At 41.9% G+C, this 15423-nt stretch overlaps 1 protein-coding gene across 2 annotated transcripts in view; it reads right to left on the bottom strand.

The window, feature by feature from the left end:
• The window catches only part of LOC146273438 (plexin-A1-like), a 159491-nt gene that overhangs the window by 122979 nt on the left and 21089 nt on the right, over positions 1 to 15423 (bottom strand). For both annotated transcript variants that reach the window (XM_084704296.1, XM_084704297.1), the window contains exon 2: positions 7734 to 9147. In XM_084704296.1, the coding sequence (XP_084560422.1) occupies positions 7734 to 8918 (1185 nt within the window). In that variant the 5' untranslated portion in view covers positions 8919 to 9147. The remainder of the gene's footprint in view (positions 1 to 7733; positions 9148 to 15423) is intronic.

The following is a 15423-nucleotide window of genomic DNA, read 5'->3' as shown; positions in this document are numbered from 1 at the left end:
TCTCATATAGAACCAACTCAGGGTTCTACAATAAAAGCAACTAAAACACAACCACCACAAACGCTCACGCCTTTCCTCAGTGCGAGCAAGTGTGTCTATTTGCTCGACCGCCGTCCACCGGCTGACAACGTGGTCCCAATTAATCTTCTTTAATTACCTCAGCACTTTTACCGACACGTTGTCCCAATTAAGGAAAGAGAAATATCCCTTTGTCGAACAATGATTCTAATTACCTTTATGGCATTCGCTCAATGTCATTAGCTCAATGTATTTAGCGAGGTCATTAGTTGGCCTTCAATTAGCAGAACTTTGAAAAGCTTGTGGGATTTATATTTTCCTTCATTGCTTAGGATATACTGTATCCCCTCCCCCCATCATGTATCTTTTATAAGTGTTCTATAATGCCCATTTTCATGCACAGCTACCTAGAAGCAATTGCAGATTTAAAGATTTAATCTTGAAGTGACTTGAAATAAGAAGCGAACGAGGGAAAACGAAATATGCAGAAAAACTTGGTTTAATGGTGCCTTTTTATTGTGCCTGGCGTCATTACAATGGTTCGTGTTTTCTGCGTCTTCTGGTCTATTGTGTTTGGTCTCTGGGGTGGAGGTGGGTGGGGAAGCTTTGGAACAGATACAAATCCTAATCTTCATGCTCCATAGGCTAGGCTAAGTGGAAGATTTCCGCTACCACTTTGAGAGAGGGAGATGTGAATATGTAACAAACACACACACGTTTACGCATGCCCACCAGAGTGACACACACAGTCACATCACACATACAACATCACACAAACACACTGTCACGCACACACACACACAAGAATACACAGCAATGCAAATGCAAAAACATGTATCCAGGGTGAGTTAGCACTAGCACACAAACACACCATCTGTGATACACCCACAGTCATTCCCAAAACAGACTTTTAAGGCTATATCTGCAATTTTATTTAAATATCCTCCATTTCCTGACTTCGAGTGGTGAGTCCCCTAGGAGGGAGGGTTGTGTCTGCGAATGCTATGGGCTGGGTGAGGGGGTCAGGCGCAGGCGTAGCATTCAAAAGCACATCGCTGTGATAATGCGCTGACATGATGGAAAGGCATGGCAGCGAAGGTGACAGCACAGTCCCTGGGTGACCGACACCAATATTATTTGTGTTGAAGCAAGTGTTTAATCATCTCCATCCTTTTGTCCCCTACTTCTCTTGTTTCACTTGCTGTTTTTTGGCAGACACCAAGAGAGGATTACTGAGGTTATCTTTTTCTAGCTCTCACTCTCTGTCTGTGTCTCTCACAAGCACATCAATCTTTCCTCATTCTAACTCTCGTTCTCTGTGGCACGTATTCTTCCCTCCATTCACTTACTTTCTAAATCTCCCTCATCCCCCTTGCTTTCTAGTCACCCACTGCCTCCCTCTTTCCCTTCACCTCTTTTCTTTACTCTGTCAAATTTTCACACCCGACCCTCGATTGCTCTTTCTGACCAACACCCTTGCTTGCCCTCACATCGCTTTCTAGCCGTCTCTTTCCCTCTGTTCATCGGTCTCCCTTGCAACTCACCAACTCTTTCATTTTCTTGCTCGCTAACCCCCTCCCTCATTCCATCCCTCTCTGAGGGGAAATGGTTTCTATCGATCCACTGCCAAAGCAGGGGAAGGTCAGAGGATCACTAATAAACCACATGGACAACTAAGGGTGAAGGAGGCCCCTCAGTCACACACCCAAACGTACATGCACATCACACACACACACACACACACACACATGTGCACACCACATATGTACATAAACATACATATGTACAAGCATGTACACTTACACAAGTACACAGCCTGTGTTTTAGCCTGAGGTCCTAAACTGCGATGACAAGTGTGTGTGTCTGTGTGTGTTCCTATAGTCCCCACAAGGATAATGAACACGAATAGTAAACCAAGAACAAATATATCCTTTGGGGAAATATTCTTTCCCCAAAAGTGATTCTTTTAGTGTTTAGGGTTTGAATAAATGTAAGGATTAAAGCGGTCATTGATTGCAGAACCGAATTTACCTTGTTACAGTTGATTAACGATAGTTCAGTGGGTAAAATGGACGTACAGGGAACCCCAAATTCCATTGACACCTCTTTCCTATGCAAATCTCACAATTAAAACATGTAGCTGTAAAACGGTAGGTTTTGAAAAAGCCTCCACCTTTTTTGGCTGGTCTGTACCTTTGTCACGCCCCAAAATTTGCTGCGTGCTGCACTGTGTACTTCCACGGAATTACAAAGAAGAACGTTTTTCAAGGATATTGAAAATGGACTACGGTCGTAAATGCAGTGTTCCAGCCTGTACAGGGAATGCTGACACTTTTCAGAGTCTTCCCAAGGAACCAAACACTTGACGGGCTGTGATGTTTGTCTTTGAGAAGATCCCTGTGCAGTTCGACCCTCAATTACACATTTGCTCGAACCATTTCACAGAGGACAGTTTTGAAAACCCGGGACAATGTAAAGCAGGATTTGCTATGAAGCTGCTGCTAAAAAGAAGTGCTGTTCCGACCATGTTCATCACAGCCGCAAGCTGTAGTATGATGTTGTCGCTAACAGTTATTAGCAATGCTAACGTATCTTGCCTGTATCTAGTATCAGTAGAATGTGTGATGATTTAGTTCATTAGCAATGGGGCTAACGTTATTTTATGTTCCTGACTGTGTTTCATTCAAATAAATAACCTGTGTTGTCATGTAAATCTACAATTCAAGATGCATGTTTGTCCAGATCTATTTTTCAGCAAGATAGCTAGAGCTAACTGAAGCTGAGTTGAATCACGATAGTTTATTTGCGAAACTGTAGTGCTAACGTTACCCACCTAATTCGATCCTGTTTGCTTTGACAACAGAAGTGGAAACAACTAACGTAATATCTAGTCAATCTGACCTAAAGGAACAGTGTGAAATACCCCAAAAACCCAGTCAATCGCCCCTTAAAGGTTATTAAGGTTGAATGGGAGTGAATTGTCGGTCCTTAGGCTACTAGGATAGTATAGTAAAAAAAAAAAACTATGTCAGTATTTCCTAAATGTCTTCTTTTTGAAGCAAGCAGCTGACATTAGTTCTTTGGTCAAATCACGGAAAAAAGCCACTTCAAAATAATTTCCTTATTGCCATACTCTGGCTCAAAGTTAGGCTACTAAAATAAGTCAAACACTTATACAAAATATAAATAAACACAGTCAATTTCAATGGAGAAAAAAGGTGATTGGTAGTACAAGAACCCATCTATCATAGCCAGCTTGAGTTGACCAGAATATCCTTCCTCCATCTACCCTCTGTTGCGAGTGCCAGATGTTGTACAGCCAGGTCAACTGATCACCTTGTCTGAGACACCAGGCATGGCAGGGTGAGGACATCCAACTGTTCTAAAGTCATATGAGAGGTTCCCACTATTGAACAAGGGCATGATTGGGAACCGGGTTACTGACCCTGAATCAGTGCCTTAGAGGGACATCAGTGACATCCTTAACCTGGCTCTCACCCGAGGGTCACCATGAGGCCATAGGTCAGCAAATAGCTTGATAGAATTACATCACCCACTCACACGCTTTAAGACCAGAGGTAGTCATAGTATGGGTTTATTGGGTGAATATTTTGTATAGGCTGCGAGGAAGGAAACAAGGATGGATACAAGTAAAAGGAAGGGAAGTGAAGGATTCTCATCAAAACAACCCAGCTCCATATGAGATGAGTTGAGCTTCCCATTGTTAAGCCTGTCTTGCTTCCTACTGCACAAACAGGTTGAAAGAGAGAAAGGACAACATAATTGTGTGCACCTGTACGTGACCTACCTTTGTGATCCTCCTTGTAAACGCCTACAACTAACCACAAACGGTATTATGCATGCCCAAAGCAAGCTGGATTGACAGGAATCCAAATCATTATTGCTTAAAGGAAAGCTAAAAAACACAAATGTGAAATCCACAGAATGACAAAGAAATTGTGGCTGAGGAATATGTATTTTTAGCAGAACTTGCAGTGACAAATGTTAAGTTGAAGAAACAGTTTTGGTGCAATGCTAATTGCACAGCTTACTGGACATGTGATGATATCAATCTATTACAATTGGCATTTGGCTATTGTGGTGTGAACTCTTCAGTAGCATAATAAAATAAATGATCTGATACAACGATGGGGACAAAAAAGTGCATCAAAATGCGCGGGACAATTGTAAAGGCTAAGACCCAGTGTAGAGATTAAAGGGTGATTAGAACAAAGTCAATTGTGTTTTCTCTGGCCAAATCATGTCACTCCATCACCCACATAATTTACTCTCTTCAAATAAGTTAGTATGCCCTGGGGGATAGCTTCCTGGAAATTTGCGTAGCGTCTCAATGTCGTTTTTTACTTAATTAATAAAAGCAACTTAAGCATGGAAGGTTAGGTTTTTTGTGTATCACTGTTTATGAACGAAGCACCAGGGTCCAGTGTACACTGCATCAATTCTGGCCAGGTGCACTGGTGTCCCCTTGAAAGCGTGCAGAGCCATGCACCACAGATCAGTGAGAGAAACCCATCCTAGCCTTGATTATCCCTGAGGACCCTGCACTGCAGACAGAATCAGAACTATTCACTCTCAATGAATTAAAGTTGACAGAAAGACACACACACACTCTACTCTATGTATCATTGCATTTCCTTGTATCAGAGCAGCTGTGTGTGTGTGTGTGTGTGTGTGTGTGTGTGAACGCATTTGTGTGTGTGACTGTGGGTATTTATGTGGCAGCCACTCTGATTGACATTTCACAAATCCCGGGGACTCGGCTAATGATGTTCCAGTCTGTCTAAATCAAAGCACTGGGAGGTTCTCAGAAGACAGTGGCACAGGAGAGAGAACCCAGGTTCACATTCACAACACATCGCACTTCCTCCCGTTAATCACCACTGGCCTACAAATGGCCTCCGAGAATACAAGAGGTGGGGGGAGGGGGGGCGGAGGAGGGTTGTGAAATCAGTGACTGATCTTATTGTATAGAAATAAGGTGTCCTTGGGGCTTGGGGGGGGGGGGGGTGGTTATGGTTGGGAAGTAGCAGAGGAGGATTAATCAAATATGTGGCAGAAGTGGACTGGCATTTCCAATAATGTTATTTATTCGTCATTGCAAGCCTAAAATGACCAGCAGAACCATTGTGTACCGTGCAGTACCATATGCAGGTTCCACTGCCCTAGCATGCCACAGTACAAACATATTCATAAAAGCCTCCAGAAATAAGTTTTTGGTGCTTATCTACAAAAGGGTAAACTGCGTTTTAATGATTTCTAAGGCTCTGGGGTCTCATTTATAAAACTGTTCATAGGATTCTTACTAAAAGTGTCTTACCCAAAAGCCTAAAATGGCATACGCCCCTATTTTTTTCTTCAGATTTATAAAACCGTGCATACGCACACCTGTAAGCAATGTTCCCTTTATAAATCACAGATTACCCACAAGTGTGCGTACGTGAATCAGCATTGCATTTTACCCTGCCCTGAACACGCCCGTTTTTAACCATAAATGGTCAATGCAAAGCACCTCATGAATGTTAATCCTAACTAATTATTGACCGAGAGTGAGGTCATGCTGGGACATATCAAACTTCGGCTTTACCGTATCAGGTGTTGCCTATAACAACCAATCTGAAATCTGAGCCACCAAACCTAGCAATCTGCCTAGCGCTTGTCGTTTTTCTTTCTGTGTTCACACTTTTCTGCTCTTTTAGAAAGTTAACAATTTTTTTGTTGCTGTTGATGTCTTTATTGTCATCTGGATAGTAAAACTCAGCGACTCCTCGGTATCGCTAATTTTGAATATGACGTCAGAGCAGGGCAATAAGAATCCTTAATATATGGCAATGACAGTACGAGCGTTGTGATTGGCTAATGGGTAATCACGCCAGCTGCGTATTGACCTCATCGCCGGTCTGCAGTCTGATACAGATTATTATTCACCCCCTCTGACGTCATCTTCAAAATGAGCCGAAGAAATTGTTAACTTTCTAAAAGAGTCGTTATTTGTTTTGGAATTAAAGCCATTTATGCAGAACCGTGTTGTCGGCTTTCTATCAAAAGTAATTGGTATCAGACCGCAGACCGGCGATAAGGTCAATACGCGGCTTGCATGACTACCGATTGGCCAATAAGAATGCTTGTACTGTCGTTGCCATATCATTAAGTATATTACTTAATGGCCCTGGCATGCGATTGCTCTTACGTAACGTTACATTAAATCATGGCGTCAGGAGGGAAAAGAACGAAAAGGCGCAACTTCTCAGACATTGACATTGAAAATACTCGTAGGTGAGGTGGAGGAGCGAAAAAACACACTAAGCATATTTGATGGCCACAGTAGCGGGATCGCCAATAAATACAAAAGCAATGCGAGGTAACAATTTGAAAACAAAAGCATATCCGTAAACACGTTTCTTCATGCCGGTTTTGTTATGAACAGTATTAAAGTTTGGACTGATAACGAGGACATAGCAATTGCACGGGAGCTTAAAGGCTGGATTTTCAGTTTTTGACATATGATATATGCACAGTATGCACAGAATTTTGGGCCCCATAAAAAAAAAGTTTATAATTTCTATTAGTTTTTCCATTTTTGGGGGCCCCGTCAGTCAGGGGCCGTTGGAATTGTCCTAACTTTTCCCCCAATATGGCGCCCCTGGTTATAGCTGCAAAACACAGTGTAGCCTATGTAAATGTAAGATATGTGATTTATCCTGTATTCCATGCAGTCGGGGCATCTCCCCCTCCTGCACTCCCGTAGTGAACAATCTGATGGTGAAACTGCGCTGAATTTTGATTTAAAATTTGAGTTGGATTGTACAAGGTGTTTATGGAACAATTATCACTCAGTACAAGTGCAAATAACACTGCTGGATGTAATCTTCATAATAATGATGGAGTGAAAAAAACGTGTGAGAAAAACAAAATATATTACAAGTAATTATTCTTCCCAGTTTACTTTCTGCAGCCAGACTACAGTACGGTCATCTGTGTCGCTAATTCCCAGTGTCTCCAAAATGTGCGTAGGCCTACGGATGGGTCAGAGTTTGCATGGAAGACTGCACATTCTCCCGTCAAGATTCTTTTTTATAAATCACAACCTTTGCGTGGGTAGTGGCATACGCACATTTTCAGCCCTGTTTTGTGCGTTAGCAACGTTTATTAATTAGACCCCTGGAGCTCCACTGAAAAGCATATTGACAAAAGTCAAGCAACAATGATTCCAAACACACAAGTAAGTTCACACCAGAATGGTTGACTAACAAGATAAATGAAATATAAACAAGATTGAAATGTATTGAAAAGACAAATTAAGTTGAGTTGAAGCTGCTCTGCATGGAGGTGGGACAACATTTCTCCAAGTTTGCTTCACTTTCATTAAGAAATAAAATAAGTACCAGCACCATGTAAGTTCTGAAAATGTATACACATCAACATGGCAAGTGTATTTTTGGCAGTTTTGACTAAACACCAGGGAGTTTGCATGTGTCTGACTATCAGGATTTTTACATGGACTGCCATGAAACGGATAAAGGGCTGTTGGCATTGATCCAGTATTAACTTAATGACACTTGTACCAATCAAACCATCACAAACTGATTCAAAATGATGGTCTGTTTGTGATACAAACAACTGAATGAATGTTGTGAGGGCTTAACAGTACTCTAGACCTTGGACACCTTTAGTGATGTTTGAATATGTTGACTTACCGAATTGATACAGGCCAGTTCCTTGTTGAGCAGCCAGGGCAGTGACAGTTTCCCATCTCCTTTGTAGCAGGACTGAATGCGCTCCTTGATCTTCTCCTTGATCTTGCGCAATGTGAAGAGGCAGAGGGCAGACTCCTTCGGTGGCTTGGCCCGATTTTTCTGCCCCTGGGAGAAAACTGTGAATAGGATGTCTTCATTTTCAGAGATTCCCAAAGAGTTTGCCAACTGCCGGCCTGGTCTGGCCAGATAGGCATCCTGTACCAAGCGGTATTCCACACCATCTTTGGTACAGCCAATGGGGAATTCCACATAGGAATAGAACTTGGGGTCATCCACACACAAGCGTACAATCTTGGAGGTGAAGAACTGTTCACCGCTGGCGTCTGGTGAAGTAAGTTGTGTGTCCAGCTGCATAGTGAGGTAGTATACAAACTGTTCACTGCTGAAGCTGTAGATGTAGTAGATGTCAAAGGCTGGGAATTTGGAAAGTGTGTCAGACGGGATTTTCAGCTGAGAGGAAACAAATTCATCTTGGTAGACAAAGCTGAACATGTCAGCGTTCTCCTCATTTTCCATCAGCTTGCGGCTGGAAAGAGTGGGGAAGTACTCTGACTTGCCATCAATGGGAGTCCCAATGAAAAGCTTGCTGGGAGGGCCATGAGAGGAGGAGATGATGACTCCAGACATGGTTCCTGACTCTGCTACACTTGAAAGGTAGTGCTCCTTGCGGTGGTGCGGTTCCCCAAGCTTAAAGAGGTCATCTAAACGCAAAAACTGGCAGATTCCTTGGGAGGTACTTCCGCAAGCAATAAGACGGTTCTGAGCATAGTCAATGAGCAAGAGCTTGTTGACATTACTGGTCTGGGCCAACTCATGTGGGCAGGACTGGACACTTGGTGGAGGGTAGCATTTCTCGTTGTCCACCACTGGTCCCGTCATGTGGCTACGAAGCTTGGTGAGGTTACTGGACAACTTGAAGATCCAGTTGATGGCGCCCACATAAACTTCTCCTGTCTTGCTGTGGATGGCTAGGTGTGTCAGCCCCCATTCAGTAGGGGAGAATACCTTAAAGGGCTGAGGTTGGCCTCCACTGAGAGATGGGCCTGTCAGGAGTACTAGCATCCCCAGAAGAAGCAGATTCCCCAGGTTAGGGGGGAAAGTGAGTGACCTTGGGAAGTGCCACATATCTGGGTCTGGCTAAAAGCAAGGCTGAGAGGGACAATGGGGGAAAGGAGTCTTTTCCAGCAAGTCCTTAGTCTGGCTTTATTTTTTGTTGTTCTCTCTTCCTCTAAAATAAGGGACAACAAGCTGGGAAAATATAAGGATGGAAATGGCTCCTATTGATCCAATGTCCTTTCCTCCGTTATCGAGGCCGTCATCTACAGCATCATCCACTACTGCACGGATGGGAGCCCTGCAAGGCAAAAAAAAAAACACATTATGAGTTGCCATGAAACATTTCTATTGATTATGCATCAGACCCTGCCCCTAAAAGCTCACGAGACACACAACCAAATTTAGACAGGGGAAAAAATTGAAGTTGCCATTCACCCCAGATAAATAAATGATACAAGCTCAGGCCTGAAGGGCATATCCGTGATGGCATTTAATTATGAAGGGAGATAGCAAAGAGGCACAGGCAGATTATGAAACGCACAGTACATAATGGAAGTCATGCTGGAATACGTTATGGACCCACAACTCTTTAATATATTCAACATTACCAAGGGGGTTTCAAAAAGACCAGTCTGGGGAAACTTGCCAGTAGGCACCCTTATATTGACAGACCATGATTTGTATCCAGGTCTACTCCAAGGCCTCCAGATAGTGCTTTCTGTGGTATCAACAAACTGTCCAGTATAACCCCTTTCCTAATTAGGAAAGACTTTCTGCCAATAGATTTAAAGGCATGGCTCTGCTTCTCACCATGACAGCTCTGTTGATAGCCAAAATAAAAATGTTGCTACCCTGAGGCCTCTGTCAAAACAACTCAGGGCCGCATCATTATGGACAAAACAACATATGCAAAAAAGAACGTGAAGAAAGGGAAATTTATGAATTAAAAGGAAAGAACCTAGTTTTACTTTTTTTTCTATAACGAGAGACTGTTAGGCAGTTAGCAATGGTGTTGTTGAGTGTGTTTCTTAAGTCTTCTACTTGAGCAGGAGCAGTTCTCTGTGCGGCTCAAACCCACCTCATTCCTTCCTATCAGTTATCTAGTCACTAACTGCTTACCCTCATCCCAAACAGTCAATAAATACTAGCAATAAATAATTATTGTGAGCCAACATTCACTCCCACTTTGCTGTTAGTGAGCGTGGGACTGTGGGTTTAGTGGCATTTAGCCCCAATTCCACTTAGAAAGAAGGTCAATTCTGAGATTAAAAAAATAAATAAAAAAAAACAGCTTCTTTATCTAGCACAACTATTTGTTTAAGGAGCCAGAACTCTAGACTGGCTGTCATAGCTCTAACAGCATCTATTACAAACCTGTTAATTGGCTTTAGAATTATAGGAGGTGGGTTACCTTTACACAGGAGGCAGAACATGGAAGGAATTATTGAAGGAAAGAAAGAGGCAGGGAGAATGGTAATGAACAAGTGTGTCTGTGCACGCATGTGTGTAGGGGGAGGGGGCATTAGGTGTCCTCCTGAGACAGATGGCGGAGAACTCCAGCTCCTGCCAAGGCACTGTTTGACAGGCCAATCATGTTCAGGCATCCTAGTTCTCCTGTATGTGCTGATTATGCAAAATGTGAGGAAACTCTTCCAGTCAGACACTTCAATTTCACCTTTACAATGAAAGTGTAAGCGGGAGGGTGTTTTATGTCCCAATAGAATCAGGGAAAGATGGAAGACAAGGGTGAGAAAAATGATGAGGCAGGATGGTAGAAGATAAGTGGTGATTAAAACATGAGATAGAGGATGAGGAATGTATTTCTTAATTTCTTATCTTGTTTTTTTTTTTCTTCCGGAAAGTGATTGAGGGTTTGGTCAATCTGTCCATCAGTCCCACAAGGATGCTGGAGTGTGGAGTGTGGTCAATGTAAAAAAACACAGGTAATGCATGTGTGTCTAGCTCCATGAGTCACTCTAACAATAATTTTTTGATCAATAACAAACACTCATCTCGACACTGAGTGTAGGTTAGGAAAAACATTTATAAAGAGAAAAGTGGAGGGAGGGCAAAGGAAAGAAACATGTCTGCTCCTATGGAATTGTAAAGTATCGCTCTGGGTAAGCAAGCATGGTTCAGGGGAGTGTGTGTCATCCAATTTCCTCCACAAATGAGAGCCTAGGACAAGATGAATGGTCTGCTGGTAGAGGGAGAGGCAGCTGGAGGTGCCGAGTGACAACACAGAGGTGTGTACTGGCATTTCAATAATGCCTTTACCTGCATTTTAAATAAGCAACGGGAAAATCATATGCCGCTCACATCGCTAGTTGCCCAACCACAATAAATGTATGTGGCCAGCACGCCTGGTTATCAGATCAGCTTGGCCATTTGTATTATAATAAAAAACGCCTTGGTGCATATCGTAAACTCTTCAACATAAGTAGACACAGCCTATTAAAGCACTTGCCATTTTGCTCAATGCTACAATCACGTTGAGAATTGAGAGCACAGATGTCAATTTAAAAGCATGCTGAAGAGCAATGGGTCGGACAGCTCATTTTTTTCTGTAATTTCGGAGAGAGAGAGAGAGAGAGAGAGGGAGAAAGAGAGGGAGAGAGAGAGATCTCAGATAAAGTGAGAATAAACAAGGGAGAGAAAGACCTGTAAAAGGTCGCCTCTGCAGTAATTCCTCTTCATTTCACCAGACATGACTTGATGTAACAGAGCGTGAATCTCAAAACAAATTACATCAGGGTCCCAGTTGTTATCTCACAGAGTAATAAGGTAGCACCATCATAGCAGTGTGTCCAATGCAACCTATTGAAAAGACAATGTCGCCTAGCGCGATATCTGATTCTGTAAGGAGGCTAGTGGAATCCAAGGGCCCCTCTCCATCCCTTCTGTGTGTATGTTTACATTACACACATTCTTACAATAACCACACAGACAGATTCCTAACAACTGCAACTCATGGTCGGAGGGAATGAATGACAGCTGGGCATACTGTCAATCACACAAAGAAGTCCCCCCATTTCAAGCCCTTTCTAATAGTGTCCCACCCCCCTTACCTATTTTCTCATCTCTCTCCTTCTCTTTTCCTTGTTATCCCCTATCCAACGTCAAAATGAAATGGGGGGAGGGGGGCTGTAAAACATGGTTTATATCTTAGGGAGGCTGGAAAATGTTTTAATTATTTGGCTTGCCATTGCTGAAATGTGTTATCTTGAAAACAAAGGAAGGACTTGGATCTAAATTGGTTCCCAACAGAGGTTAAATTTAATTGGATTTCATATTAGGGCACCCAATCAATTCTGCTTCATTGACATTCCTATGAGATATCTGTGGGTGGAAAAGGATTGGACATAAGCTTCCATCCCTGTGTTGTTTCCCAAAAGGAGTGTCCTCTGCCTGGTTTCCATTTTGTTTATTCAGGTTTGGTTGAAAATGGTAGGGATGTGAGTCAGTGTGTGTATCAGTGAGTACTTGTGCACATCGGTTATTTATGAGACTACTCCTGGAAACAATACATTTGCCCGCAGTGTTTATGCTTATGCATGTGTGTGTGACTCAACAGGTTGAACCTGCATGTGTACTGAAGGGTCCACACTCCCCTGACACCTCTAGCTGGCAGGTCGGTGCGTACCCCCTAAGAAGAGGGGCAGAATACATAAATCAGCGAGTGAGTGTGAGCGGCGGGGGGTGGGGGTGGGGGGGAGGTAATGCCAGTCAATGCTTTCGTAGACGAAGCCTGCTAAACCTGTCCGTTCTGATAATGGCCCCGGTTGGTCCATGCTCGGCAATGATTTATTGTCAGTGGCATATCAATTACAGCACCCGCCGCTCGGAAAAGAGTGTGCGTGTGTTTATGAATTAGTATTTGTGCGTGTGTGGGATGGGAGGGTGACTGGCACCCAGGCAAATGTTCTTCCCCACACTGTATTTTTTTAACATGTGGGTTGCATCTGGGGCTGACAATGAAAAAAACGGCCACCAGTCTTATGGAATGGAGGGGAGGGAGAGGCTGTGTGTGAAAAAAGAAGCATGGTTCCATGGATGGTGAAGCCTATTACACATACCACACATCCATCAATCATTTATACATACGCTGAGTAATATTATGCAAATTGAAGCAGACCATACTGCCCCAGACATAGTGATTCATATTGTATACACTAAATATAGGCTCAAATCAGCGTGGATCTCCACCAGTTTAAATTTCCAACAAACCTTTACAGACAACACACAACAGATTGTTTAAGAAGGGGAGGGGAAGACACCAAACCCAAACTTCCCCTTAATCTCTTGCCATCATCACAATCAATCAGAATCAGTTCTGATTCTATACCGTTTATACAGTCGACACCTAGTGGTTTAACGAACGATCAATAATCAATCAATAATAATAAGCCACCTTAGATATATTAAGGCTACACAGACAGTACGTTTGCACCACTGTATATTGTAGATTTAATTCTGAATTTTGTGACCCATGCTACTGTAATAGTGAGGCTGTAACAACGAAACTATTAAATCGATTAAAATCGATTATTAAAAGCATTGGCAACTAATTTCATTATCGATTCGTACTTAATATGTCGCAGAGATGTTCAAAGAAAAAGTGTAGAGGACAGGCCATCGGAGAGCTGTTGTTGAGTAACGTTGTTCTGAAACCAGGGGAGAATGTAGGTTCCCACTTTTGGGGGGGCTAAGCCCCTAGATAAAACCTATACTTTTTCCTGTGACCGAGCAAAACTAGGGGTGTCTGGGGGCATGTTCCCCCAGAATACATTTTTGAAAATATCATTTTAAAGTGTCCTCTAGTGGGTTTTAGGAAGATAAATTAACACATTTAGATTTAAAATATGAAATAATCATTTATTTTTTGGGGGGGGGGCTAATGAAACTTTTGGGGGGCTCCAGTAAAAAATTACGTTTAAACAAAACTCAACTAAATTGCTCATCTTGGAAAATAGCATTAAATCAACGCTAATATTAATAACTTTTTCAAAATTGTGTGCCTGTATGTGCACATTCTGAAGATTTTTTTCACAGTGAATTTGCACTGTCAAATCTGTTTTTGAATAAACGGTTGGAAATTAATGCTTTAAAAAAGAAAATCTGATTCATCGATTAATCAAAAAAAGAATCGACAAATTAATCGATTATTAAAATCATTGTTAGTTGCAGCTCTATGTAATAGTCAAATTTCCCCTTGCAAGGGACCAATAGAGCTACCTTACTCTCTCTACTCTTTAATTACAGTGCTTGCTTGAGAAAAACAGAGAAATGCACACCAACACACTTAGGATAGAGTATATACACAAAAGACACACATCCAATGTTATAGAAACACACACACCAAGACAGAAGACAGTGGCAGCGGACTACTTCAAGTGATACTAGATCATGTCATACTGTCAAAATATTGTGGAGATAATAATGAAAAAGCTGATTTATATTGTTTTATGCAACAAAACAAAAAAAAGTATAATGGTTTTCAAATGTTGCAATATATGGCATTCACACATTACAAGACTAGCTATGTTGGTGGTCTACTCCAACATCAAACATGTTTTCGCCACTGGGTAAGTTGTATTCAGTGATGGGCAGTAACAAAAGTACAGTAACAAATTACATGTACTAAGTACCTTTTTCAAGTACCTGCGCTTTGCTCAAGTGTTTCCATTTTGGGAAACTTACTTTCAATTCACTAGATTTCAAGCTAAAGTAGGGGCGTAGGTTTGTTTTCAAATGTGGGTGAGACAGCTTTTTAAAATAACTTGAGGATGCAGCAATTAAATAGTGCCTACACTTTTCTAAATCAAAATTGATTTGTTCTTATAAAAATATGTCAAATACGTATATCCTACTTTTGACTACGCTACTTCTGTGCGATATGTTGTTACTTCTTACTTTGATGTGGAGAAATTAAATCGTCTACCTTAAATAACCTTTAGAATATGACACACTTCCACTCTAAAGCCTAACAATCAGGGTGCAGCCCGTGCTTCGATTGACTCACAGCATTTGCTTGAACCATAGAAGTTAGCAAGCTAAACTTTAAAGAGCCTGAGATGCCTCTTGAAAATGTCAGATGGTCACTTGTCTAAGGAGGTTGGGGCACTGCAACACCCTTAGTGTTTTTTTGAACCTCAGGTAGCAAGCTAACATTGTGATAGGCAAGTTAGCTAATGTTTAAAAAACTATTGTTAGCTTGCACCTGCCAGATCCTTCACTGTGTAGGAATTTGAATAAATCCATGATTAAGCTTCTTTTTTTTGGTAAAAAGATGCATGAAAGAACTATCTCTATTAAACATAACCTGCCCCTTTTGACCACAGTCAGCTGTGTCCTATAACCTTTCACCTGAACTCCAATCTTATAAAAATAAAAATAAACACTTGGTACACTTTCACTCAAGTAAAAGATTTGGGTACTTCATCCACCACCAAACAAACAAAAAAATCCAACAGAGGGCAAAAACAATGTCACTGCATCTCCATGGTGCCAAACATAATCAGAGGCCTAGAGGAATATGATACTATACAATGCTCCACGTCTGGTGGCAAAATTA

The sequence above is a fragment of the Hypomesus nipponensis genome, chromosome 9 (assembly GCF_054491055.1).
Source record: "Hypomesus nipponensis isolate SF chromosome 9, ASM5449105v1, whole genome shotgun sequence".
Lineage (NCBI taxonomy): Eukaryota > Metazoa > Chordata > Actinopteri > Osmeriformes > Osmeridae > Hypomesus > Hypomesus nipponensis.
Note: the sequence above shows the minus strand (reverse complement) of the source record. Positions and strands in the feature narration are given on the sequence as shown.